We start from the raw sequence: 27,999 nt of genomic DNA on the forward strand, positions 1-27,999 counted from the left end.
CTTTACAATTAATACAATGCCCAGATACAAAATTCACTATGTACGTCAACCTGCCAGTAAAATTTAGCCAAGGCTATAAACATTCCTAAATAGCTCTATATATACATATAAAAATAGATTCTTCAGAAATTTTCTGTCACATTAACATGAATAGGAAACACCCCTTCAAGGGGTCTACACATGGTACATGCCATTTCACCTGCTCTATACAGGTGTTTGGACACTTACCATTCTGGTTCACCTGCTCACTAGGAGGCATGGTTTACACCATGACAGCACCCTTGTATTTTCATGATCTATGAAAACTCAGATTGTAATTGAGATTAAAATCCAATTAATCGCCCAGCCCTACTGTCTTGCAGATTTTCCATGTGTCCCTGTTCTAAAACACCTGGCTTCCATTAAACGGATCCAACGCCCAATGAGGTCTGCATAATGACTGATTCAAGTAGGGTGTGTTGGAGCATGGATACATGAAAAACTTCACGACTGTGGCTCTCAAGGACCCGAGCTGAACAGCCCTGCCATCAAGGGTATGAAAATGTACTTTGAGAAGGTCAAAGTTTAATCTTTGCTGACCTGTTTAAACTTTGAATGATGATCTCTGTAAAAGTATGACTGGACTGTATGTCTCCAAATTGTCCTGGGTTTTGGGCTCATTTTGGCCAAATCCTATTCATTTCACTGGGACAAAAATTCAAAGTTTTTTTAAATTATGTAAACATTGTGAGACTCTTGTACAGCAACAATTACAGCACACTTCTCCGGATTGAGACATACATTTGGAGATAACATTTGTGTATTGGTGCTGACAAAGGTCTATAGGAGGAGATATGAACTGAAAATTGAGACGAAAACTGAAGAAATTTAGTAATATCGCAGAATAAACGCAGACCAATACAAAAATGTGTGCCTCAATGCTTACAGATATGGCACCCATAATAACTGTAAATTCTGAAAAAGTATAAATTTGTCAATTTTAAGTTTTTTTTTCCAGATTTGAAAGAATTATCTACATGTTATTTCTACAAAATTCTGTTGATAAATGTTTTTTTTTTTTCCTCTGGTTGGTCTTGATATTGCTGTGTCACGTTATATATATTTTACACAATTTTAGCCTCAAAATTTGGGCAAACTGAGGGCAAAAACATGTCTGCATGCTGACTAGGATTAAGTGTTTTTTTTGTTTTGTTTTTTTTTATTTTCAGTGTGTTTGGTTTTCTGAATATTTGACTGTACATTTATAAAATAAATGCCACTTTTGCTTTAAACATGGGGACATGTTGTAACTGTGATGTACTTTTTCTCAGGTAACGGGTGACAACGTCAGGTCTCTAGAGCTCTGTGACTTCACCGGGGATGGGAAAAATGAGGTAAATCGAAACTTCCCTGAGCCTTCTGTTTTAGCTCTCTGCTTTAAACATGTTGATGTAGACAGGATGAAAGACAGATTCATGTAATGACAGCTCCTGGTGGGATCTGAGGACTTTGACATCAGGGTGTTCAGGGAAGACGAACTTGTCTCAGAGATGACTGAAAATGAGGTAGGTTTAAAGTTAAATTTACAATATTGCAATACAAATTTTTTTTTAATGCATTTGCAGTTTTTTTAAACCATTGTTGCCATGCTAACTCTGTCCTCCACACAGACTGTGACATCACTGTGTCACATGCACGGCAGCAGGTTTGGCTATGCACTAGCTAATGGTACAGTGGGAGTGTACGACCGCATCGCTCGCTACTGGAGGATCAAGGTTCAGAAATCATTGATGGCAAACACAAATTGACTTTTCTGTCTTTAGTTCTTCTAAACTTGTCTGTGGTCCTCGTCCACTATTTCTGTCTCCTTCAGTCTAAGAACCATGCAATGAGCATCCACGCCTTTGACCTGAATGCTGATGGAATTGTCGAGCTCATCACCGGCTGGTCCAATGGAAAGGTCTGTGCTAATGCTCCTCAGGGGTTTCACATTTGGCCAGATTTGACCACCACTGGTCTTGTTTCAGATTGATGCTCGAAGCGACCGCACAGGAGAGGTTATCTTCAAGGACAACTTCTCTTCATCTGTGGCTGGAGTGGTGGAGGGAGACTACAGGCTGGATGGGGAGAAACAGCTGATCTGCACATCTGTGGAGGGAGAAGGTAAGTGCAGAGGCCGTTACATTTCATTATGTGTTCTGAACTGTTATCACCTTTATGAGAGTGTTTCTCGTAGTTCGTGGTTACCTACCAGCTAGTAAGGACCTGAAAGGGAACCTGATGGACTCCAGTGCTGAACAGGACCTGGTCCGAGAGCTTAGCCAGCGCAGACAGAATTTGCTTCTCGAGTTGCGCAACTATGAAGAAAATGCAAAGGTATGTACTTTTTATTTATTTCAAACCCTGGAGAAGATTAATCTTTTCTTGAGTTTCTCTCACTGGTTTGGTTTTAGTTGTTGATCCAAACGTCTCTAGTTGAGTATGAATGTTGTTTCTATTACTGGGTCTTCTTCCTCAAACAAGTCCACTTTCTCTGCCAGGAGTGGAACGAAGTAAAAAGTTTTTGAGTTTTTTTTTTTTTTACCAAACCAACTAAACAAATTAGAGTGGACAAAAATTATGGAAAATATGGTAACCACAAGCACTTGTTAAGCTCAGGTATCAGTCTGGGACCACTCTGAGCTCGGACCACTCTGAGCCTGGACCACAAAGCTGAGACGATCTGTCTCATGAAATTAGAGAGAAAAAGATAGACCAGCATGTAAAAGGTGAGGACGATCAGACCCTTCCAGTCAGCATGGTGCTTGTTTGCAGGACTGTAGAGTACCTTTCTGAATGTCACACGGTAACTCAGAGATCACAGGCGAACTCCCAAGGTAAAGGTCCATCAACTTTATCCATCCCTGTCTCAACTAGAGTGGACTTTATGAACGACAATGGAGAACAACATCATCAAAAGGCATTTATTTATTTATTGATCAGTGATGATGCAAAGAGGACAAGAAGAATAGCTCATGTTTAAAATACAGAGCATCTTGCATTTAGCCAATTAACAAATCTCTTACCTGGCTGGACTTTTGAGAGAAGAAAAAAAAACCCAAAACAAATCAACACTAATAAAAAACAATGCAAGCAGAAATCTTAGACTAATCGCTGTGACAACATTGTTGTGAAGTGGTGCTATACACATAAAGCTGAATTAAATTGAATTGAACTCTTGTTATTCCTGAAGTCAACAATCATCTCTTTTGTTTTGCTGCTATTTAATATGAGATGATTGTCACCGCACCATTTAACAAACTGACTGACCAGTTCTCTGTACTCTGCTTCTTGTCCATCCCTGATACACCCCACAACTGCAGAGTCATCAGAGTATTTCTGCAGATGACAGGACTCAGAGTTGTACTGGAAGTCTGAGGTGTACAGAGTGAAGAGGAATGGCCAGAGTACAGTTCCTTGTGGTGCACCAGTGCTGCTGACCTCCATCTCAGACACACAACCTTTCAGTCTCACAAACTGGGGTCTGTTTGTGAGGTAGTCATAGATCCAGGTGGTTGTGGAGGTATCCACCTGGAATTTATGGAGCTTCTCACATAACAAAGCAGGCTGAATGGTATTAAAAGCACTGAGAAATGAAAGAACATGACCCTCAGAGTGCTGCCTGAATGGTCCAGATGAGAGTGTGCTCTCTGGAGCAGGTATATGATGGCATCTTCAACCCCAAGTCCATTACGATATGCAAACTGTAATGGGTCCTGAAAGGTGTTTACTTGCTTGTTGAGGTGAGCCAGTAAGAGTCTCTCCAGGACTTTCATGATGTGAGATGTCAGGGCAACTGGTCTGTAGTCACTTGGTTCAGCTGGTTGTGTTTTTTTAGGCACTGGAACAAGGCAGGAGGTTTTCCACAGCACTGGGACTCTATTTTGTCTCAGACAGGTGTTGAAAAGGTGCTGGAGAATCGGACATAGTTGTTTTGAGCAGGTCTTGAGAACTCTGGGACTGACACCATCTGGACCTGCAGCCTTGTTCTGGTTCAGTTTCTCAAGTTGCTTCTTAACCTGATTGCAGGAGACAAACAAGGTGGAGGTCTCAGGATGTCCTGATGTGGAGGGAGATGAAGCTGTGTTCTGGTCCATGACTGAGCTGCAGGGTGACAGATTGGAGGCGTGACAGGAAAGCAGTGGGCTTATGGAGGGTGTGTGGTCTGTTGGGCTGGAGGTAGGGGGTGAACTGAACCTGCTGAAGAATATGTTCAGCTCATTAGCTCTGTCCAGACCTCCATCAGGCTGGTCCCCCTTTAACTTGAAGCCGGTGATCTTCTTCATTCCAGACCACACATCCCTCAGGTTATTCTGCTGGAGCTGACTTTCTAACTTCTTCCTGTAGTCCTCCTTGCACTTCTTAGTTTGGGTTTTAAGTTGTTTAACTTGTTTAACTCCATCAGGATTTGATGTGTTGTTTCGCTGATAATCCTGATTTGGGGGTTTTAATCAGTTGATCCCGATTGTAAACAAGTCTTTCGTTGCCATGGAGACTCATCATAACAAGTCTTGAAAGAGCAAAAATATGCAGAAAAATTTTCCTTGCAGCACACCCTCCAAACTGGTATGAAATCCTCAGAAAAGAAGACCTAATTTGAGCTAATATCTATATGAGAAGAGTTTGTTCTTTAAAAAAAAAAAATCAAGATAGCAAGTCAGAGCTACTACAGTTTGCTGCCATCAGACGGCGCAATCTAGAATGGAATGGAATATAAAGACCATCCAGGCATTATGGACATAAATGTGCTGCCCAGTGTCAGAACTGACTGGAAAAATGACTTAAATCAGAACCAAAGGCTGAAGTCTTCTGAAGTGGTCGTCTATGAGTTTTGATGTAGATCCTCTGAGAGCCTGACACGAGGTCTGGAGAGGAAACCTTTCATACTGAGACAGCTGGAGCATTTTACTCGAGGAGCCAACCTGTGGACAAATTCAGAAGTCTTGCAGAAATTCAAGAAATCACATGATTACAGTGAACGCATCACAAGGTTAAGTTCGTGGAACATCAGTTCTGTCCAGAACTTAAGTTTCTTTTTGGACCCTTTCCACCAAAGAAGAGCCGGTGCTGGTTCGGGGCTGCTGCTTAAGCCAATGCTTAGCTTGCTGAGCTCCTGTGCTCGCAAAGTACCGGTTTTGGGTTTAACTTGTTGTGGAAATAAGAACTAAACCCTTTAGTGTACCAGTTAGTCTGCAGCATAGAAAGCATTCCACCTTCAGACACATGATCATGGCCATGAGTGATTTTTGCATAAAACCAGAACTTCTGTGGCAGAGATGGAATGCCATTCGGCCCAAACCAAACACCATCACAGAGAACTGAACCCAGTTTCTTCCACAACTAAATTTCAGGTTTAGTTGCAAAAGATTGTAATTCTGTGACGTCAGAAGGGAGAGAGCTGGGCAGAGGAGGAGGATCAGGAGGAGGAAAAGGACCAGCGGGAAGATCAGGAGGCAGAGAAAGGGTCCTGAAGGAAATTTGACAAAGACACAGGAAGAGAGAGAAAGTGAGGAAGTGGAACACAGGGAGGAGTGTGAGAGAGATATTTGGAAGAGAGTGAGGAAAGTGACAGGCAACACCCAGTCACATCATCAGAGCCAGAGAGCAACCCAGAGGAGAGGGGTCTTGCAGCAGGAGACTTTGCAGTTGCATCTGTCTGGGAGAACACATTTGCTGCAAAGCAGCAACACAACAATGAGGGTTCCCATCCCCTTCTGTGGGGAGCAGAGTTGCTGGATGAAGACGGTACATCTCTTGACTGTTATGTTTGGCATGTCAAAAAGTATGAAAGTGTACCTGAGATGTCTAGCTGCAGAAAGATGCGAAGTCTTCTGCTCAAGCAAGATCAGTGACACCGCATGTGGAACCAGCAAGGTCCGATCAGAATAACCAACAATGTACCTGGAAGCTAAAACAGCCTTCTCTGCGGCTGCAACAGTACGCAAGCAAAGAGGGAGACCACGCACTGTAGGATCAAGTTTAGAAGAAAGATATGCAACCTGATGTAGTTTGTCACCATGTGACTGAAGCAACACTGAAGTCATGCACCCATTTTTCTCATCCACAGTCTGAACAAACTGTTTCCCAGGGTCAGGCAGACCCAATGTAGGAACCTGTTTCCATTTACCAGTTTCAAATCCACAAATGCTCGATCAACTTCCTCATTCCAAGAAATGATGTCAGAAAGGTTCATGAAGGAAAAGGGAAAGAGGAGCCTCCAGAACGGAGTAGTTTGGAATGAAATTCTCCGCGTATGAAGTCATCCCCAGAAAGGACGTCAGCTGTTTTTTAATGCATGGACGAGGAATAGTCTGAATGGCAGCTACATGCTTAGAAGAAATAGCCTATTTGCCAGTTGAGATCATGTGACCCAAGAATGTCACTTCCTTTTGCACATATTGTAGCTTTTTCAAGCTAGCTTTTTGCCCATTCTCAGCTAGAGCAATGGTGGCTTTCTCACATTCTTCACGTGTTTTTCAAGCCACTAACAAATCATCCACGTACTGACAGAGGGTGGTATCAGGTGGCAGAACCAACCCAGACAGGCTCTCATTGAAAATAATGGGACATTCACAATAGCCTTGACACAGTCTGCTAACAGTCCAAGTTTTACCAAAAAATTCAAAAGCGAACCAAAACTGTCTGCCCGTATGAGTAGGAATCGAATGAAAAACATTGGTTGGTGTTCTTGCTCATGTTTCCAGGCCCTGCTATGTTGTTTCAGGGCATGTCACAGACAAACAGTGGGATGGGGGTCATACCAGCCAACACTCAGCTGCAGACGGCGCTGTTAGTCAGACCTGCAACGGAGGCCCAGAAGGCTCATATAGAGCTCAGTATTTCCACTCCAAACGGTATTCAACCCAAGACTGCCACCATGCTGAGATGATGTTTTTGCACATGAATTCATTCAGTCATTCATTTAGCAAATTTTGAGTCCAGATTTGAGTTAAATCTCTTAAAATGTCACTTGTCTCATCTCTAGAAACCATTATACGTGCCGTTCTCATATTTGCGGAGGGAATATTTGAGGGTGAGAGCCACGTTGTCCACCCCACTGCCCAGAACCTGTCGGGCTGCATCAGGGTCCCCATCGTCCCCCCCAAAGACATACCTGTGGATCTGCACATCAAAGCCTTTGTTGGAGGGAACATGAGGTACGATGTGTGTGTTTCAGTCTGGTGCATTAAATGATCATAGAAACTGATCTGACAGATGAGTGCTGCTAACACAACCTTTCTGCAGCACCCAGTTTCATGTGTTTGAGATCACCCGGCAGCTGCCTCGTTTTTCCATGTACGAGATAACAGACAAGTCCTCAGTTGCTCCCAACACAGGACGAGTTTCCTTTAGCATCAGTGACCGGCCACAACGGGTATGTCGGTTTCTGTCAGACTCATCTGCGTCACCTTCTTCTTGTTTATATGGTGTTTACATGTATGTCTACAGGTGGTAATGTGGCTGAACCAGAACTTCTTGCTTCCAGAAGGCGTGGAGAGTCCAAACATCGCCTTTAATTCTCTCAGAGGAGGTGGAGTTTTGTCCTTTAATATGACCAACAATGGACAGGTACACAAAGACCTGATGTGACTTGTTAACCAGTAAGAACCATGACTTAATGATCTGAGTTTACTGGCTTGTAGCTGAGACCTATATTAATAATTTTAAAGTCCGTTTAGTCGAAATGTCTTGAATAGAAATCAGGTAAACACAAGCAAAGAAATTTTATGATCTTTCACTCTACTCTTTAACAAACCTATTTCTCATGGCACACCTTGATGATCTCTCATGGCACACTAGTGTGCCACCGCACAGTGATTGAAAAATACTGGTTTAGTCTACTAACGGCAGACAGACAGAAGGCCTGCTGAAACCTCCCTCACATCTGTCTTTAAGTGTTGTTGAAATTCAAGTCTGAGTCCAGGAGTAGTCCCAGATTACTGGTTTGGTAGGTGGTTTTTAATTTTGACTTTTAAGTTTTAATCCAAAGGCTGTTATTTCAGTTTTGTCTTCATTTAACTAAAGTAAGTTCTGGAACATCTGATCTTTAATCTGATCAATGTATATGATCAGAGTTTGAATTGGACTATAGTCTTTTCGTGGGTTGGTTATGTAGATCTGTGCGTCATCAACAAATTGATTAATTTCCCCTCGGGGATGAATAAATTATCTTTGATTAAAAAACGAGCTTGTCAAGGTAAACACATTGAGGTGAAATTAAATTCAGCTCAAATTCTGCAATTTGTAAATGCTTGTTTGCTATGGTTTCTAAAAGTTTAAACAATAGTTGGTTTTTCTGGAGTACAAGGACTACCGGTGTGGACGACTCAAGAAACAGCCATAAACAATGAACCCTCCATCCTGAACGTAACATCAGAATCCAACAAGACATATTCAAAAGTCATGATTAGCATAGAACTACAACCTGTTTGTGCTTAAAAATGTGCATGCAGCTGAACAGGGGATAAACTTAGCAGATTTAGATTTAGGGGTCGGGTCGCGGGGGCAGCAGCCTAAGCAGGGAAGCCCAGACTTCCCTCTCCCCAGCCACATTTGCCAACTCTGCGGGGGGGATCCCGAGGCGTTCCCAGGCCAGCCGAGAGATATAATCCCTCCAGCGTGTCCTGGGTCTTCCCCGGGGTCTCCTCCCAGAGGGACGTGCCTGGAACACCTCACCAGGGAGGTCCAGGAGGCATCCTGACCAGATGCCCGAGCCACCTCAACTGGTTCCTCTCGATGCAGAGGAGCAGCGGCTCTACTCTGATCTCCTCCAGGATGACTGAGCTCCTCACCCTATCTCTAAGGGTGAGCCCGGCCACCCTGCGGAGGAAACTCATTTCAGCCGCCTGGATATGAGATCACGTTCTTTTGGTCACGACCCACAGCTCATGACCATAGGTGAGGGTAGGAACGTAGATCAACTGGTAAATCGAGAGCTTTGCCTTCTGACTCAGCTCCTTCTTCACCACGACAGACCGGCGCAGAGTCCGCATTACTGCAGATGCCGCACCGATATGTCTGTCAATCTCGCGCTCCGTCCTTCCCTCACTCGTGAACAAGACCCCGTGATACAGTATTTAAACTCCTCCACTTGAGGCAGGACCTGACTCCCGACCCGGAGAGGACAATCCACCCTATTCCGGCTGAGGACCATGGTCTCAGATTTGGAGGTGCTGATTCTCATCCCAGCCGCTTCACACTCGGCTGCGAATTGCTCAAGCGAGGGCTGGAAATCACGGCCAGATGAAGCCAACAGGACCACGTCATCTGCAAAAAGCAGGGACCCAATCCTGAGGCCACCAAGCCGGATCCCCTCAACACCTCGGCTGCGCCTAGAAATTCTGTCCATATAAGTTATGAACAGAATCGGTGATAAAGGGCAGCCTTGGTGGAGTCCAACCCTCACCGGAAACGAATCCGACTTACTACCGGCAATGCGGACCAAACTCTGACACCTGTTGTACAGGGACCGGACAGCTCGTACAAGGGGGTCCGGTACCCCATACTCCTGGAGTACCCCCCACAGGAGCCCCCGGGGGACATGGTCAAATGCCTTCTCCAGGTCCACAAAGTACATATAGACTGGTTGGGCAAACTCCCATGCCCCCTCCAGGACCCCAAAGAGGGTATAGAACTCTTGTAAAGCACTGTTACACAACCAGGACGAAAACCACTCTGCTCCTCCTCAATCCGAGATTCGACTATCCGGTGGATCCTCCTCTCCAGGACCGGGGTTATGTAAATAACCTAAAGTTCTCTTTCATTATATTTCGCTCGATGTCTCACTATGGGATGGGGTAGCTCCCGTATTGCCAGACAAGCTTATCCAGCGTCCACCAACCTACAGGAAAGAGTCCTTAAGATGTCAAAACCATGCGTGCTAAGCACGGGGCGGAGACATCCAACATGTATAACCGGACAAAAGTGAGAGGCGAGGACCACCTTGCTGCAGCACAGATGTCCTGAACCAATACTCCCCTGAATAAGGCCCATGATGCAGCCAAACCCTGAGTAAAGTGTGCTCGCAGGCCCCCAGGAGGCTGCAATCCCTGACTCATATAGGCCAGAGCGATGCCCTCCACCATCCAGTGGGACAGGCGCTGTTTCGTGATGGGACCCTAATGAGGATTAACCCAGGACACGAACAGTTGATCGCTCCTTCTGAAACTCTTATCCATGTAAGTGCGGACTGCACGAACTGGACATAACGACCTCTGTTCTCCCGAGGAGAGACCAAAGGCAACCAAGTCTATAGGGGAACAGGAGCCACCACCTTGGGCGCAAAGGCCGGGTTGGGTCTCAAAATTACCCTCACATCCCCCGGGAAAAACTGAACGCACGAAGGATGCACTGAAAGGGCATGGATGTCACTAACCCGTTTTGCCGATGCCAAAGCCAGCAACAACACTGTCTTGAGAGACACGTGTTTCAAATCCGCTCCTTACAGAGGCTCAAAAGGGGGACCCTTCAGCCCTTCCAAGACCACGGCCAATTCCCATGGCGGGACCATTGGTCTGGACACAGGAAGGAGCCTAGGTGCTCCTTTCATGAAACAGCAGACCAGCGGATGTTGGCTTGCAGTCAGCTTTCCAAACCCCACGTGGCAGGCAGCAATAGCTGCCAAATACACTTTAACCGTGGAGAAGGCTTTCCGTTTGTCAATCAGATCCTGTAAAAATGACAAGATCGTCCCCACCGGGCACTGAAAAGGATTGTGGCCGTACTTGCGGCACCATTCCTCAAACACCCTCCATTTACAGTCATACAATGACCTAGTGGAGGGGGCCTGTGCACTCTGTATAGTGGAAATTACACACTGTGGGAGCCCACGCTGACAAGTTGTGCCACTCTGGGGCCAGTCACTCCCCGGGTCAGGAAGGATGGAGCCCACCAGTGGCGCAGAGTCCTGACGCAACTCGGAGTGACCAGCACTAGGCGGGGGTCTAGGCCGGACGAGGCCACCCAATGCTGAAACTCCCTCATGTGGAGGCGGCCAAGTCGGACCCCAAGAATTGCAGATGCCATCTGTCCGAGTAATCAAAGACATAATCTGAATTGAACAGATTTGTCTAGACGAAAAAATGCGAGGCACGCCCTGAAAGCTCTCACCTTTTCTGCCGAGAGGCGTGCTGTGAAAGTCACCGAGTCCAGGAATAATCCCAGAAAGATTAGATTTGCGCCGGAGACAGCATGCTCTTTTCCGTGTTTATCCAGAAACCCAAATCCGACAGGTGCCACACCAGAATCTGTGTGTGAGCCCTGGCGTCCTGTTCTGATTGTGCCAAAAGCAGCCAATCGTCCAGGTATATAGCCAAGCGGATGCCCCGCCGCCGGAGCGGGCCTATCGCTGCTTCTGTGCATCGCACGAACACTCGCGGACTCAGAGACAGGCCAAAAGGGAGTACCAGGTACTCGTAACAGATCCCCTGGAAGGTAAACCTCAGGTACTTCCTGTGGGGAGGATAAATTGGGGTGTGGAAATACACGTCTTTTAGGTCAACAAAAGTAAACCAATCATTCTGTCAAAAAAGGTGCAGCAGAGATGCATGTGTAAGCATCCGGAATTTATATTTCCTCAGGTGTCTGTTCAGAGCGCGTAGATCCAGGATCGGGCCAATTCCGGTCCCCCCCTTCCCCCCCCCCCCCCCCCCCCCGACCAGACAATACCTGGAGTAAAAACCACTCTGACATGGTGCGGGACTGACAACACAGATCGCTCCTTTGTTTAACAGGGAGGAAATTTCCTTTTGTAAAACTGGAGCGGTCTCCCCTGGAGCCTGGGAGTGTATAATGCCGGCGAAGCTCGGGGGAACAGTGGCAAACTGCAGCCTGTATCCCCTCAAGATCGTCCTTAATACCCAGGGCAACGCTCCGTGCGTGGCCTATCTTTCCCATCTGAGGGAGAGCGGAGACACACACTGCAGGCCTCCCATGGAAAGAGAAAACTCCTGCGAAGTGTTGGTGCCATCTTTGGGTGGAACAGGGGAGTGACTCGTCGGCGGCACTGGGCTTCCCTGACAGCGCAGTGACGGAGCCGAAGCCCCTCCCACACCGGAGAAAGCCAAAGCTTCCTTCTGAGGGGAAGCTGCGGGTCCCGCACCCACACTGTTTATTCTCACAGCTTTGGTTTTCGTTTTTATTAGCTGCGCCCTTGGCACTCTGCCTGGATGCTGCAGCGAAACACTTTTTATTTTCTTTAATAAAAGTGTGTGTGTGCGTGCTTGTGGACATGAGAGAGGAGCAACCGCTGAAACCTCTGTCGTCCAATGTCCAATTCCCTTGTCTTGCTTCGGCATGGTCCGTGGCAGCAAGGAGGTGGGGGCGTGGGAAAGCCCTGGACGCACGCTTGGAAACCAAACAGGTGGAGCTGGTGAACTGCCAGCTGCTTCGGCGAAGAGACCAATTTTCAGGCTACTCGCTTCTTCTTTCTGGCCTGGAAAGTGGCAGCCTACGTGGGGGGTGCCGGCACAGCTGCGACTGTAGCCCCTGGTTTCTTAGGCCAGCTGGCCCTACCGGGCAAAGTTGGTGGGACAGGCTGAAGTTTCGGTTGTTTAGGCGTTTTAAACTCTGGAACATGGGAGGCAGCAGACGTAGGAGCCTTGCGCTGCATGGGGGGGAGGGAACAGGAGGCTTTCGGGGAAGGCAGAGCCGGAGAACCTCGTCTTCCTTCTTTTTAGCTTCACATCTTTGCTGCATTGAGGCCAATCCTGAGCCAAAAATTCCCTCTAGAACAATGGGCATATCGAAGACGTCGTCCTTCTCCCTGTCTGACAGGTTGGCGAGGTTGAGCCACCGCGCCCGTTCCTGCAGCACCATAGTTCCCAGTGCTCTCCCCGTGGCCTGGACTGACCGCAGCGCTGGACACGGAGACACAAGTCGACGATGACCAGAACCTCCTCCCACGTTGCTGGGTCCTAGGTTTGCCCAAAGTCCTCACACAGCTCAGCCTAATACGCTGTGAGCAGGGAGAGGACATTGAGCGCTCTGGCCGAGAGCGCAGCCACCTTGTACGCCTTTTCAGTCAGGGCTGACTGAAAACGGTCCGTTTTGAATGGCAGGCTGGTGCTCCTGGAAGACACTGCTGACAGCCTGGGGTGAAGGTGAGCTGCCACGAGTGGCTCCATTGGAGGCATCCGGAGCAGGCCCAAGCTCTCCATCGCCTCACAGTCGAGGGATGAGGCCCCGGGAACCAGGCTCCTGCTGCTGTACGGGCGGTCTCTCCACGAGCACGTCACCTCGTCCAGCAGCTCCGGGAAGATGGGGAGAAGTTGTTTTGCCACACTCTTAGCTGAGGGTAATTTCTTCCCTTCGTAGTGGCACCTGGTAGTCTCCGCTAAAACAGCCGGCCAGGGGATAGACGGGCAGCAGCGGGTTTACACACGTTGAGCATGTCCGAACTGGGGAGGGGAGAAGCTGGTGTGCTACCCTCGCCTCCATCCCAAGTGGTGGTGGAGGCTGCGGGCTGTGCAGCCCAGGCCGAAGTACTAAAGATGTCGTCCTTCTCCTCGTCCTCTGATATGAGGAGACTCGAGGCAACATCTTCATCTTCTCCATAGTCCAGGTCCAGGACATCTTCCCCTTGCGTGGCCAGCTCAAGCTGGGAGCCCCAGCTGATGCTGGCCTCCGGTACCACTACCGCAGTGGACGCGCCATCCCCTCCCCTTTTGACGGCAATATCGGTGGAGGTGAAATAAGGGTCATGTCCTGACAGGCTAGCTTGGCGAGCTAGCCATCTGTGGAGACTTTTTACTGTGAACACCGCACAGTGTTGACACGAGCCTGGACATCTATTGTTAGCCGGGCATGTTCCAGCCCCAGGGAGCACAAGTAGACCTGGTGTGGGTCTCTGCTCGAAATTTTATTCCCGCATCGGCAGGAATGGGCCCCAGATTCTCCATCACCTCTGATGTTAGGGTTCTTCGCCTCCATTCCCAGCGAGCTGGGAAACAAGTGGGGAATTGAGGTGGTTAACTGGTGTGCTAACCGTGAGAGCCGAGGAGTTAGCTGGTGTGCTAATGCTCAACAGTAAATATTATTTTTCGCCGTGGTGAGGCTGAAAAATAGTGATGACCGAGCCGTGGTGGGGCAAGGAAGCAAAGGAGAAGGTTTGGTGTGACCAAACGAAGCAATAAAAATGTGCCTAAAGGCTAGATAGCGCCCGGCGACCGAAGCTAAAGGTCAGTCTGTGGACAGTTTAGCTAGCTAGCCCAGGCGCGAGATATGCTCCGAGTGAGAAGAGGTGTTTGAATAAGGCGGTGCCGTCCACATGAGCTATTTAAGGTAGATGGCTCTACCTGATGCGGACGAACACGTTCACCAGCCAGTCAGGATTGGCGTAATGAGATTAATGCTTCTGAGAGCTGCACAGAGGCGTGCATCCCATAGTGAGACATCGAGTAAAATATTATGAAAGAGAACCCCCAGCTGCTAGTTTCTTCGGGACACACAAACCCCTCCACCACGATAAGGTGACGGCTCAGGGAGGGGCAGATTTAGAAGTAAATTAAATTAAATCATCTTCATCAGCTTGTGCAGCATTCTTCTTTGGACAATCAGCTCCAGCGGCTCCAGAGTTACTCCAAGCACAGAAGCAGCTTTCTTGATCAGTTTGTTGATTCTCTCCAAGTCTCTGGTTCTGATGCTACTACCCCAGCAGATGCTGCAAAGCTGACTGCACTCTCCACAACAGACTTATAGAAGATATGCAACATCTTGGTGCAGACGTTAAACCATCTCAGCTTCCTTAAGAAGTACAGTCTGCTCTGACCTTTCTTGTAGATGTAGTCAGTGTTGCATTTCCAGTCCAGTTTGTTGTCCAGCTGAACTCCAAGATACTTGTATTCCTCCACCACCTCCACCTCCTCTCCCAGGATGGAAACAGTGCTTTGTTTATTCTTCTTCCTCCTGAAGTCAACAATCATCTCTTTTGTTTTGCTGCTATTTAATATGAGATGATTGTCACCGCACCATTTAACAAACTGACTGACCAGTTCTCTGTACTCTGCTTCTTGTCCATCCCTGATACACCCCACAACTGCAGAGTCATCAGAGTATTTCTGCAGATGACAGGACTCAGAGTTGTACTGGAAGTCTGAGGTGTACAGAGTGAAGAGGAATGGCCAGAGTACAGTTCCTTGTGGTGCACCAGTGCTGCTGACCTCCATCTCAGACACACAACCTTTCAGTCTCACAAACTGGGGTCTGTTTGTGAGGTAGTCATAGATCCAGGTGGTTGTGGAGGTATCCACCTGGAATTTATGGAGCTTCTCACATAACAAAGCAGGCTGAATGGTATTAAAAGCACTGAGAAATGAAAGAACATGACCCTCAGAGTGCTGCCTGAATGGTCCAGATGAGAGTGTGCTCTCTGGAGCAGGTATATGATGGCATCTTCAACCCCAAGTCCATTACGATATGCAAACTGGAATGGGTCCTGAAAGGTGTTTACTTGCTTGTTGAGGTGAGCCAGTAAGAGTCTCTCCAGGACTTTCATGATGTGAGATGTCAGGGCAACTGGTCTGTAGTCACTTGGTTCAGCTGGTTGTGTTTTTTTAGGCACTGGAACAAGGCAGGAGGTTTTCCACAGCACTGGGACTCTATTTAGTCTCAGACTGGTGTTGAAAAGGTGCTGGAGAATCGGACATAGTTGTTCTGAGCAGGTCTTGAGAACTCTGGGACTGACACCATCTGGACCTGCAGCCTTGTTCTGGTTCAGTTTCTCAAGTTGCTTCTTAACCTGATTGCAGGAGACAAACAAGGTGGAGGTCTCAGGATGTCCTGATGTGGAGGGAGATGAAGCTGTGTTCTGGTCCATGACTGAGCTGCAGGGTGACAGATTGGAGGCGTGACAGGAAAGCAGTGGGCTTATGGAGGGTGTGTGGTCTGTTGGGCTGGAGGTAGGGGGTGAACTGAACCTGTTGAAGAATATGTTCAGCTCATTATCTCTGTCCAGACCTCCATCAGGCTGGTCCCCCTTTAACTTGAAGCCGGTGATCTTCTTCATTCCAGACCACACATCCCTCAGGTTATTCTGCTGGAGCTGACTTTCTAACTTCTTCCTGTAGTCCTCCTTGCACTTCTTAGTTTGTGTTTTAAGTTGTTTTTGTGTTGCCCTCAATAACTCCCTGTCTCCATCCCTGAAGGCTTTCTTTTTGATGTTCAGCAGCTTTTTCAGCTCACTGGTGATCCGGGGTTTGTTATTGGGGAAGCACCTCACTGTTCTTGTTGGGACGATGCCTCCTGCGGTCTGCACGGACCGTTTTAAAGCCCGGTACAGACACATTACAGTCAGGGATGTGTTCATGCAGCCATGTCTTGGTGAACTACATAATTCTGCTCTCTCTGTATTCTTTCTGAGACCTTGTTAGCATCTCGAGCTCGTCCGTTTTGTTAGCTAGCAATCTAACATTTCCCATGAGCACAGTTCCAATTTCATTTGTAGCCATATTTATCTATCCAGGACTTATGCAATACTTTTTAGAAAACTGCTAAAAGACTGCATGATTTTATTTCTGAGTTAGCATTATTCCAAACTTGGACTCCTGCAAAGGAGATACTTCTAGTTCAAATATTTTTCTTAACTCTTGGTAAAGTAAATTTACAATAATCACAAAAATCATATTTGCTTTCAGGAATTGAAAAAAACTTTAGGATGCAATCAGGAGTGGCTCTTGTTTTAACTTCAGACATAAATTGCATAGTTCGAAAATAGTATAAATCATGTAATCTCAAGATACGAGATTTTGCAATTTGTGTGTGCATAATAACCTGCATTGTTAATTATTCATATTGCTCTTTTCTGTTTTTAAATGATTGTTTCTATTGTAGGTTTATAAGTTGATCCCCATATTTCTATACTATATGTTAAATAGGGAAGTATAGGTGAGCAATAGATTAAGCGCCTACCATCATTATTGATCTTGTCTTTTGCTCTGTATAAGATTGAAATTTACTTTGAAATTTTACCTTTAACATATTCCACATGCTTTTTCCAATTTAACTGATATTTGATCGTTACTCCAAGAAATTTGGTTTCCCTAACTTTTTATTGCTTATGTCTTTTGTATTTCTAAATATCATAAATTTGGTTTTACTGATGAGAGATTGTTTGTTTATGTCAAACCAGCATATAAGTACTTCTAATTCTTTTTCAATTTTGTTAAGAAGTTTGTTTAATTTTTTTCCTGTACAGTACAAATTGGTATCATCTGCAAAGATAATACATTGTAATACTTCAATTTACACAAAACCAATTTGATCAACTGAAATTTCTTCATTAAATGATTCATTGCTTGATCTTTTTCTGATCAGATAACTCTGAGAACCAACAACATTGACCTGGCAGGAGATCTGGTCCAGTCTTTGTCCTCCTTTCTGGCCATAGAAGATCTGTCAGCTGAAGCAGACTTCCCCTCGTACTTTGAGGAGCTACGTATGACCCTGACAGAGGTTCTGAATACCCACCACAAGCCAAACACAACTCTCCTTATCTGAAATACCACGTTTGATGTCTGATCAAATCCAATGCACTTTATTTATAAAGCACATTTTAAAAACAGATATTTTCCAAAGTGCTGCACAGTCAAATATCACAAAATAAAAATAAAATAAAATGTCATTAAAATAATAAGAACAAGTAAAAGAATTTAAATAAAAACCCAATAAAATAATTAAAAAGAACAAATAAAAGACACAGAGGACCACACAACTCATGCAGTGTCAAATCCAAAGAATAAAAGCGGCCGTTAGACGAGACTTAAAGCACTCCACTGTGAGGGCAATTCAGACATGGAGGGGCAGAGCATTTCAGAGTCTAGGACCGACTACAGAGAATGCTATGTCCCCTCTAGTCTTAAGTCTCGTCTTCAGCACCACAAGCTGGGACTGGCCCTGAGACCTCAAAGTGCACACTGGAGTGTAAATTTTGAGGTTGTCGGTAATGTATTGAGGGGCCAGTCTATTAAAATTAAACAATAAGATCTTAAAATCAATTCTAAAATGTACAGGCAGGGTTAGGGTTCCGAACTAACTCCAAGCCTGAAATTGCGTGTTGGCTCATACCTGTAACCTGTCAGCTCAAACTGACAGAAAGTAACAGAGCACTCAGTGACCCCTGAACCACACAATAAAATAGGGAGATATTTTGGCCCTGATAGCACTAACCTTGTCATTAAAATAAGAAAGGAATTTTTCGCAACATTTATTTGCCATTTCCAATAAAGTTAGGACTGGGATTAAAACAGAATTGTTTTAAAAAGAGCATGGGGCTTGTTAACATTACTCGCAATCATTTTAAAGAAATATTCTGTTGTCTCAGCTTTGACAATAGTCTGATAATTCCTCCAGCTCTCTTTAAGAATCTGGTTGGACACCTCAAGACGGTCCTTTTTCCACCTGTGTTGATGAAAGTACACCCAGGAGGTAACAGCTCTGAGAACGCAATGGACTCACCAGTGCCAATCCAGATTTTAGTTAAGAATGATACATCCAAAGATTGCAATTTAAAAAAGACTTGAAGAATAAAAGCCTTGATCACCATGGATCTCGCAATCACCTCATAACAGTCAGCTTCATCATATTGAGCTGCCCGGCTAAACGGCCTGAGGTTACCCGGGGAAACGCCCCCTGAAACCCAGCAAGGAGAACGATGAGGGCGCAATATGTGGAGATCTATCCGACGTCCAATCAAGGGGACCAGCCAAGCGCCGACAGGATCAAGAATGCAACGGGAGACGTAGCAGTTTAGACAGTCTTTAAGATCTTTGAGACAGACCGTATCGCATCTGGCCATTGGGCCAGCAGAGCTTTCAACTTCACAAGCCGGCCGGCTTGTGCTCACCAGCGTCAACGTTTCCTGGATAAAGGGGTGTTTACCCGGAGAATATACTCTGGCAGATCCGCCAGGTAAAAATTAGCAGCACATGATTTTCACTGTTTCTTTGGTTTTCAACAAATCCTGACAGTTGTACACCAGCAGTGAGTCAATGGTCCCTGTGACAAGTGTTAAAATCAAGCTAAAACCAATAAAACAAGGCAGGGCCAAGCGTCAACACAGACACTCCGGCGCCATTACACCTTTGCCTGAAAAAACACATAGCAGATTTTATTTGGGTTCTTTGTGAAGGAGTAGTTGAATAGTTGATTTTCTGAAAGATATGCACACATGTACATGTATGTTTCACCTAATATCTCATTTCTGAAAGTTGACCGACAAATTTGGACATTGTTTCTAAGCTCTTTTATTGCATTTTGAAGGAAGTGAGACTTGGTGGAAAATTTGAGTTCATTCTGAGTTTAATGGAGACCAAATATTCCTTTGTCTGTTGTAGGTGGATGAGTTCCATTCAGTCCATCAGAAGTTAACTGCAGCAATGGCCGACCACTCCAACTACATTAGGAACATGCTGGTCCAGGCCGAGGATGCTCGTTTGATGGGAGACATGTGAGTTACAATCATGTCCCTTTGTTATATTTGGATCATATATCATATTGTTTCCCATTATTATCTATTTATTATTCTTCCGTATGTTTTTTGACATGTAAAATCTTCAGCTGTGTTTAACCGATTTCACCAAACCTGATATCGAAATCTTCCTCTTGTTCAGGATGTGGGCATTTCTATTCAGCTTTTTGATATCTTCACTGATTTAAACTTATTGATTAGTTTGATTTTCAGCTCTCACTGAAATGAACTGGGCCTTGTCGCACACACTGTCGACCAACGCCACACACACACACTCCCACACACACACACACCTCTGTGCTTACCTGACTGCTGCCTCCAGAACCGGCATGCCAACAGCAACAGAGCCATGAAACCGCTTAGCAGCCGCATTCCCAACATTCCTGTTACTGTTTGCATATTAGTAGGGGTGCATACTTAGTTGTCTTGCTTCCGATCCAGAGAATAGGCAGCTTACTTTCCGTGTGTCGCCATGTCTGCTGGTAATTGGGGTAAAGGTAACGTTCTAGCCATGCTTAAGACGTGGATGTATGCTGCAATGTGGCAGTGATGTCACCGATACGGGAAGCACTGGAACACAGCATCACATCGAATTGACCCTGTTTATTTTTTCAGGTGAAATGCTGATGTTGGGGTTGTTTAAATGTCTATTCTTTATGGGATGTTTCTGTATATATATTTGTTGTGAAGAACAAATGTAACCTAAAAAAAGCCATCTTATCCAGGGTAATTGGGAAACTTTCTTTTAATGGAGGACCATTAGATTGATAAGCAGCTTATTCTGAGCTGAACGGTGTGGAGAGGAGGAGTTGGATTGAGAATGGCAAAGCTGCCATTGACAAAACTATTGGTGAGAATTTGTAAATGTTTATATTTTAAATATTTGGTTGGGACACATCTTTTGACTGTAGACATCAGCTGTATAATTTCTTCAACAAGCAGACTTTAGCCATCTACCTCAGTCTTTAGCCACTTTAACCATGTTTAAATATCAGTTTTTGCTTTCAACACTTCTTTAAAGCTTGTTTTCATTTCAGCTTCTTTAGCATTACAGTTCAGTAGTTTTCACATGACAGCATTCACACTGCTGTCCTGTAAGGACAGCTTTTTCTCATTGTTTATTTGTTCCCACTTCATAAAACAGGTTCCCGATGACTGAAGGTTCAGATCTAATTCAACTAAGAGATGTCTAGTGTCTGGACCTAACGCTGTCTCAGAAACATTCTGCAGTCATTTGGCAGATGCTTTTATCCAGACTTACTTACATGTGATAAGTGATCAAGTAGGTATAGCAATTAACCTAGCATGCATGTCTTCTGAGTGGAAGGAAGCCAGAGTTCTGTGAGAGAAACATGACATACATGGGGAGAACATGCAAACTGTTTAAACCCATGCCCAGCTGAGGCTGAAAGCAGCAATCCTGCTGCTGTGAGGCCACAGCGCTAACCGCGACACCACTGTGCTGCCATGAGTTTGTCTTCACTAAAGCTGCTGTGACTCTCTGCAGAACCACCATGAAGAAACGTTACAGGGAGCTCTACGACCTCAACAGAGATCTCATCAATGAATACAAGATCCGCTCTAACAACCACAACGCTCTGCTTGCCCGTCTTAAGTCGGTCAACCAGGCCATCCAGCGGGCTGGGCGACTCAGAGGTGGGGCGTCCAGTTCTGATCCTCTCAGTAACATACACACACCTGTTTCCTCAAACACACACCTTTCCCTCACAGTCCCAAAAGTTTCCCACTGAATTCTGCAGTCCACCCTTTCAGTGATTCTTGACCCCTGAAAAAATGAGGGAAGACTGGAAAAAAATAATTACAAATATAACTTCAAATCAGCTTTTTTTTTTTTCCCCACATTTTGGTTTTTTTTTTTGGTCACTTCAGTTTTTTGATGTGTGAGATTAACTTTCTCCAGAATGTTTGGAGGTAACTGGCTGCATAACCTCTAGAAGATGGAAACCTGCCAGTATCCTGGCTGCATCTGAAAGACAAAACAGAACTTTTGCCATTTTCTTTTGCACGTACTCCCTATTGACGGCTAATCCGGCGTCCATCTTGCATCCTACCTGGCCTAATAGGTCTCTCCAGCCAGCAAAAGATGATCTTGCGATGACTTTTGTTTTGTCCCTTTTTCTCTAGTTTAATCTACTGGTGTTTCTTTGTTGAATCAGTGATGTTCTGTCTTCAAAACAGCCAGTTCCTTATTAGACTGTGAAGTGAAACTCTGCTGCAATGTCACGTTACGTCCCAGATGTGTACGTTTCTCAGCCTCAGGATACTGCTGCGGAGCAGTGACTAGAAATACACATGATAAATGTCACTGTGTCATAAAACAAGTCTGGGACGTGGAGTTTTAAGGTCAGAAGATTACATGGTGTGTCTTTAACCCTGAAAAACTTGATATGGAGAAGCAGCACCACCAAATCTGAATAAAAAATGTGTACGTAGATTTCCAGATAACAAACAAAACAAAAAATAAACCTATTTCAGGCTTGGGTGAGATTTGTATGAGTTAAAAAAAAGGTAGGATTTCGCCAGCAAACAAATCTGTGGTTTGTGGTGTGAACTTTCGTGAGGGTGGTTAGATTGAAAGTGACATAATTGAAGACAAACGGGTTAAAAGCAGCTTGATGTCATCCATGTGCAGGAGGCGGCTGATGGGGGCCCCATTCCTGAGTCGGTATCCATAGCCAGTCTTGTTGATTAGTTGGCTGAGGGGGTTCAGGCCTCTACAGAACAGCAGTGGGGACAGGGCATCTCCTTGATATATGCCACATTTGATGGAGACTTGTGCTATTGGCTTGAAGTTGGCCTCCAGGGTGTTCTGCCACAGCCTCATTGAGTTTGCAACGAAGGTCCTCATGTTCCTGTTGATCTCGTACAGCTTCAGACGTTCCAGAATCTATGTGTGTGGCATCGAGTCATAGGCTTTCCAGTAGTCAATCCAAACGGTGCACAGGTTTGTCTGTCTGGTTTTACAGTCTCGAGCGACTGTTCTGTCAACCAGTAGCTGATGTTTGGCTCCTCTGGTTCCTCTGCCAATGCCTTTCTGTGTCTCCCCCATGTATTGATCCATGTGCCCACTTACCTTGGCCGTTCCATGTTGTGGAGAGGCAGGTTATTGGCCAGTAGTATACATATATATATATATATATATATATAGGGTACACCCTGGACAGCTCGCCAGTCCATCACAGAGACAAACAACCATTTACACTCACACTCACTCCTAGGGGCAATTTGAGCCTGTTCCATCCTCCACGAGAAGCGAGAACTTTTTTCCTGTTCTCGAGGCTGACGTCATTTTCTTCTCGCGGACGTGTTTGAGGACAGTTCTTGACACACCGGGCTGGCAGAACTTTTTTCTTGCGGGGCTGCGAGAAGTATCGTGTGATTGGTCGGACATGTGAGGTGGGCGTGGTTAACACAGAGAAAGCAGGAAGCGGAGTTGCTGCTTCTGTGTGTTTGTTGTTGCCGGCAAAACGGATTGTTTTGATAAAACAGCTGATCGAGGTGGTGAGAAAGTACCAACATTTTTACATGTGGCGTTAAAATACTCGGACCCAGCCGCGTGCACGCCCCGCCCCGCCGCGTGCACGACCCGCCCCGCCGAAGCTGCTCGTTAAATATGAAACTAGAAACTCGGAGGAGGAAACCTCCACCAAGCCCGATGTTTAAGAATCCATTTAAAACATTCCTGGATCCAAACGGTGATCCTGATCACCACCACTTCTTCATTTTTACATTTGCAACAACTCTTGAAATATTTATAAAATCCCTCCGTAACCTTTTAAGTTATCTTGAGCAAAAAGACGCCGGGGAAACAACCTCCTCGGCGGAGGTAACAACCGGGTTCATGGCACATAAAGCAGACATCGCCCCCCCGCTGCAGACCTGCTTCTCCTGGAGGATGGATGGACCTGCCGAACAAGACGTTTTTCCTTGTTCTTGCAGCCTCGAGAACAAGAACTCAGTTCTTGCTTCTCGTGGAGGATGGAACAGGCTTTAGAGTAACCAATGAACTTACCATGCATGTCTTTGGATGGTGGGAGGAAGCCGGAGAACCCAGAGAGAACACGGGGAGAACATGCAAACTCCACACAGAGAGGCCACTGACCAAACCTCGCCCCACTCAAGGATCAAACCAGCGACCTTCTTGCTGTGAGCCACTGTGCTAACCACTGTCCCACCGTGCCGCCCCAGTATGTCTTCTACGTACATAAAGTTAAAATGGATTTACTTGTATTAACCTTTTTCTCCACACGCACCTGTTTCCTTTTACACACATTTGGAGTGCTCCAGTGAGAGTGCCGACACTGATAGAATTCTTTAGAAAGACTAAAATGTTGCGGTCGTGAAGCTGCCAATAGTTCCACTATTGACCACCATTAGTTCTGTGTTTCAAATGCATTTTCCCTAATAAGTTGCTGAAATAACATTTCTTGGTGTTGTGAAGCTCAACAAATTAAGCCAACTGTGTCATTAAGCCAGTTTCAGTTAATTAGTTGTGTAATTAACAAGTTCATGGTAGTTTAAACTGTGGTTAGCTAATAGGAGTCCAGCTCTAGTCTCTAGAAAGCACCAGTAAGCCTCTAATTATCCCTTATTCATCATTTTATTCTGTGTAAAGATTTTTGTTGAATTTTAGATTTGTCCTTTGGTGATGCTGAATAAACTATACATTATATTAACTATATATTTGGCTTTTCCTCTGTGAGAATATGGTTGTTGGAGGTAGACTGGTCTCGCTGGACAAATCAGGATTTGGTTATGTAAATGAAAAAACATTTCATCGTTTTCAGCTCTTGTCAGTGCCTTGTGAAATTCCTCTGTTCTTGGAACAGAATTCCTCTGCCTGATGCAGCTGCTGCAGTTTTCCAGACTGGAAGCATTTTCTGCTTCCTGTCAGCATTAAACACATGAATATGTCTAGTCACATCCTCAGAAAGCTTCCTTGTTTCTGTGAGACTGGAAAATAATGTACACTGTTTGAAAAAACTACGTGTCATTGTCTCCTGTTTGGTTGAAAGTCGTGTTTTTTAAGAGCAGGTAAACTAATTTAGTAATTTAATGTTGTTAACCAGAAAATATTTTAGGTATGAATATTTTTTTATATTTTGCCAGTTTTCTGGATACAACCACAAAAACGGCTATAGATGTGTTTATTCAGTTTACATGAAAAGTGAAATATGTAGTGATATAATAATTAGTCTTCTTTACATTAGAAGTTATCATAAGTCATCATTCAAAGCATCTGCAGCCACTTGTCTTTCAAGTCATTCAAAACTTCTTTGGAATATTTTGAAAATCAGCTCATTTTCCATCTGACACCAGATAGAACAGACTGACTGAATTACTTCTATCACAGCTGAAGTGTTTGGGAGGCAGGAAATCCTGGGAGAGTAACATCAGGGGCTTTGTAGAGCATAGATCTGAAGGAATGTTAAAACAGGTGCTGACCTCCGGCACACTGTAGCAGGATGAGAAAAATCAGCTTTAAAATGGCCATTATCTTATATTATCTGTATTTTCATTGTCAAATTAAGGACACACATTTTTAAAATACTTTTGATGATTAAATCTGTAATTGTTTTTACTAGTGTGTTTACTGTCTTGTTTCTGTGGAAAATGTAAAGCTGATGAATGTGTTTCTGCTGCTTGAAAAAAGAAAGCTTTGATAAATTACATTGAGAGGTAATCAATACACATTACTTGGTAATATTGGGGGAAAATTGGAGTTAAAGTTAATGTATTTGCACTCCCTCCCACCAGAACCCATTTAAACTGACTGACAGTGTTGAGCTGTTTGGACATTTTGAGACATGTTACCGCATTTCGGCAAGTTTAAGGAGTGTTCTAACTCTTATTAAATGGCACTGCACACATCTGTTTTCTCACACAGCTGTTTTCTTTTCTTCAGTGGGGAAACCAAAAAACCAGGTGATCTCTGCTTGTCGAGACGCTATAAAGAGCAACAATGTCAACGCTCTGTTCAGAATCATGAAGGCAGGAACGGCATCCTCATGAAGACAGAGGGACTTGAAGCTCAGCCACCTTCATCAAGATTGTAAACATCTGTAGAACTACAGGAACGTTGCAGAACGTTCTTGGACTCTGGACAATGAAGAATCTGTTGCAGCCTCATCCCAAGTTTTTCAGGACTTAACTGGCAGGAACATTTTAGTTCAGAGAAATGATATGACAAGCAATCATAAATTTATCATCCACCTCACTATTTTTGCAGTTTGAAATAGCTCCAGTTCTCCTACCTGAACATAGACTCATTAAACAGTGGAAAGTTTCCATCTTCCCGGCGATGTAGACTGATAGATGCCTATCTGTGTATAGATGTACATCTATCTGAACCTTTTCCACAGACCTGATAATGTTCCCGGACTGGTAGCCTCAGCTCATGGCGATGTTTAGACAGCTCTACTCCGTTACTGTGTTTGTAGCAAAAGAAAATCCTTGTGAAGTCAGACTAAGGTTTGTTTACCTTTCATAGCTTGTCAGAGAATAAACGTGATTCTGTGTTTGTGGACACATGCATATTAAATGAGTGTGTTTTCAACTGTTGGTCAACTATGTTTATGTTAAAGGGGACACTCAGCTGCTCAAGGCCTATATATGTACTTCAAATATTTCCCATAAATAATTTCCACAGCAATATTTTTCCATTCAATCAATGTCAAATCAATGACACCAGTTACCAAATTCCATCCAGCAATTTTTGCAAGTTTTACTTTTTCAAACTGAAGTTAATGTTTTTCTAAATATCTGCATCCGCAGATACACAATCAACCAATCAGAGAAGGCCTGTTGACAATATCACCAGAACCAGTCGCAAGCTTTGTTGCTGCTGCTGCTTCATTCAGACTTTTTTAGAAGGCTAGTACGTAGCTCCTGAAGCAGGTCCTCAGATTATTCCAAAGATACCTTAAAGTTCATCCAGAAGCTGCTATGGTCCAGCTTCAGTTCATGGACTAAACAAATTTGCCTCTTTTTTCTAGATCAGGATTAACCCAGAGCCTTTCTTCTTTTCATTTTCAGCATCAGCACAATATTCTGCCCACTTGATGTGGAGGTTGGTTTGTTGCCACTTTGCCAATTTGCTTTTCAGTCTTCAGTCATTTATTCAGAATTTTTGCATCATACTTAGTGTGCATAGGCAAAAATGTTGATATAATACAATACCAGCTGAGGAGAAATACATCAAACACTAATTTATTTTTGTGCAAAATTTAGTTGTAAATTTAGTAACAACTAGAAATATATGCATATTGAGGAATTTTACTTTCCACTTTCTTCGCAATCCGATGGAAAACATTCAAACAAATACCAGGTATGGTAGAGGCGGTAGAATGCTGTCATGGTAGACACAGCGAGACTTGGCAAGACCAACGTGGTGCATTACTGAATCAAACAAACCCTTTGCAGCTAGATAAATTAATAGAATAAGCTCGATATAACAAACCACACCAATTCAGTCACTCTGGATCACAGCAAAGAAGACCTTACCAGCCCAAAAGATTTCATCAAAGAAAGCTTCCAGCAGATCATAATGGGGAAAACCAGCAACACTGCGGCAATAAGGTCTAAAACTGGCTCCATGAAAAGAGTCCACCCAGCAGATTCCCCAAAGCAAACTCTCCAGGTACGCCAACCAGTAGCAATATGACCGAAAATGATCCAGCCTAGATGCCCGGCTCTCTCTGTTGGAAGTTCTACACCATGAGTTCCAGTCTCTAAAACAAAGTGTAATACAGCTAACAGCAAGTGGAAGCTTTAGCTACAGAGAACTACGCCCTTAAAGACCAAGTTAAAACTCTTACCGCAGGAGTAAGTCGACTAATAGAGGAAAATAAAAAATTAAAGAATTACAGGCTTGTAGCATGAGAGATAACAGTTATTTCTGGGAATCCTGAGCAGCCAGGGGAAGACACAGAGGTAGTTGTAAAAGACTTCATCCGATCCCACCTGAATTTCCCAGATGAAAAGGTAAAAGCACATCTCCTTTCATTGTGTCCATTGCATGGGGGAAAAACATCGGAGGGAAGACCTACACTGATAGTAGCTACATTTGTTGTATAAGAAAAAGAAAAGGTGAAGCGTTGTGGCAGGCGGCTCCGAGAGAGAAACATCAGAATGAGTGATCAATTTCACAGAGAAATCATGGAGCGTCGGAAGATCTTGTTCCCCATGAGGAGGAAATTTCTGGACGGTGGAGCCAGCATGGTCATCTTGAGCTTTATGCCAATGGGCAGCTACATCCTGACCACAACATCACTCCTTGACTCTACTGAACTCAGATATGTATCCACATGCATCCACACTGTCCACATGCACAAAATGGACCAATCGCTGAGCTGATTTCCGTTTCGTCCAATCACAGGAACGGATTTCAATACATTGACAAAAACTTGAATAACTTAAAAAGTTTAAATGTTACAAAGACCAAAAGTCGTAGAACATATCTCCTGAATGGGCTGAAGAGTTTGATACTTGAATGGTTG

At 44.7% G+C, this 27,999-nt stretch overlaps 1 protein-coding gene across 1 annotated transcript in view; it reads left to right on the forward strand.

The window, feature by feature from the left end:
• The window catches only part of bbs2 (Bardet-Biedl syndrome 2), a 38,257-nt gene extending 12,323 nt beyond the window's left edge, over nucleotides 1–25,934 (forward strand). Inside the window, exons 5-18 of the mRNA XM_079246869.1 lie at nucleotides 1,311–1,373; nucleotides 1,467–1,544; nucleotides 1,650–1,754; nucleotides 1,853–1,939; nucleotides 2,007–2,142; nucleotides 2,216–2,355; nucleotides 6,743–6,872; nucleotides 7,004–7,175; nucleotides 7,264–7,393; nucleotides 7,468–7,587; nucleotides 17,329–17,466; nucleotides 19,347–19,459; nucleotides 20,988–21,136; nucleotides 25,407–25,934. Coding sequence (XP_079102995.1) covers nucleotides 1,311–1,373; nucleotides 1,467–1,544; nucleotides 1,650–1,754; nucleotides 1,853–1,939; nucleotides 2,007–2,142; nucleotides 2,216–2,355; nucleotides 6,743–6,872; nucleotides 7,004–7,175; nucleotides 7,264–7,393; nucleotides 7,468–7,587; nucleotides 17,329–17,466; nucleotides 19,347–19,459; nucleotides 20,988–21,136; nucleotides 25,407–25,513 — 1,668 coding nt within the window. The 3' untranslated portion in view covers nucleotides 25,514–25,934. The remainder of the gene's footprint in view (nucleotides 1–1,310; nucleotides 1,374–1,466; nucleotides 1,545–1,649; nucleotides 1,755–1,852; nucleotides 1,940–2,006; nucleotides 2,143–2,215; nucleotides 2,356–6,742; nucleotides 6,873–7,003; nucleotides 7,176–7,263; nucleotides 7,394–7,467; nucleotides 7,588–17,328; nucleotides 17,467–19,346; nucleotides 19,460–20,987; nucleotides 21,137–25,406) is intronic.
• Nucleotides 25,935–27,999: the final 2,065 nt, after the last annotated feature.

Source organism: Telmatherina bonti (assembly GCF_933228915.1).
Source record: "Telmatherina bonti genome assembly, chromosome: 2".
NCBI lineage: Eukaryota > Metazoa > Chordata > Actinopteri > Atheriniformes > Telmatherinidae > Telmatherina > Telmatherina bonti.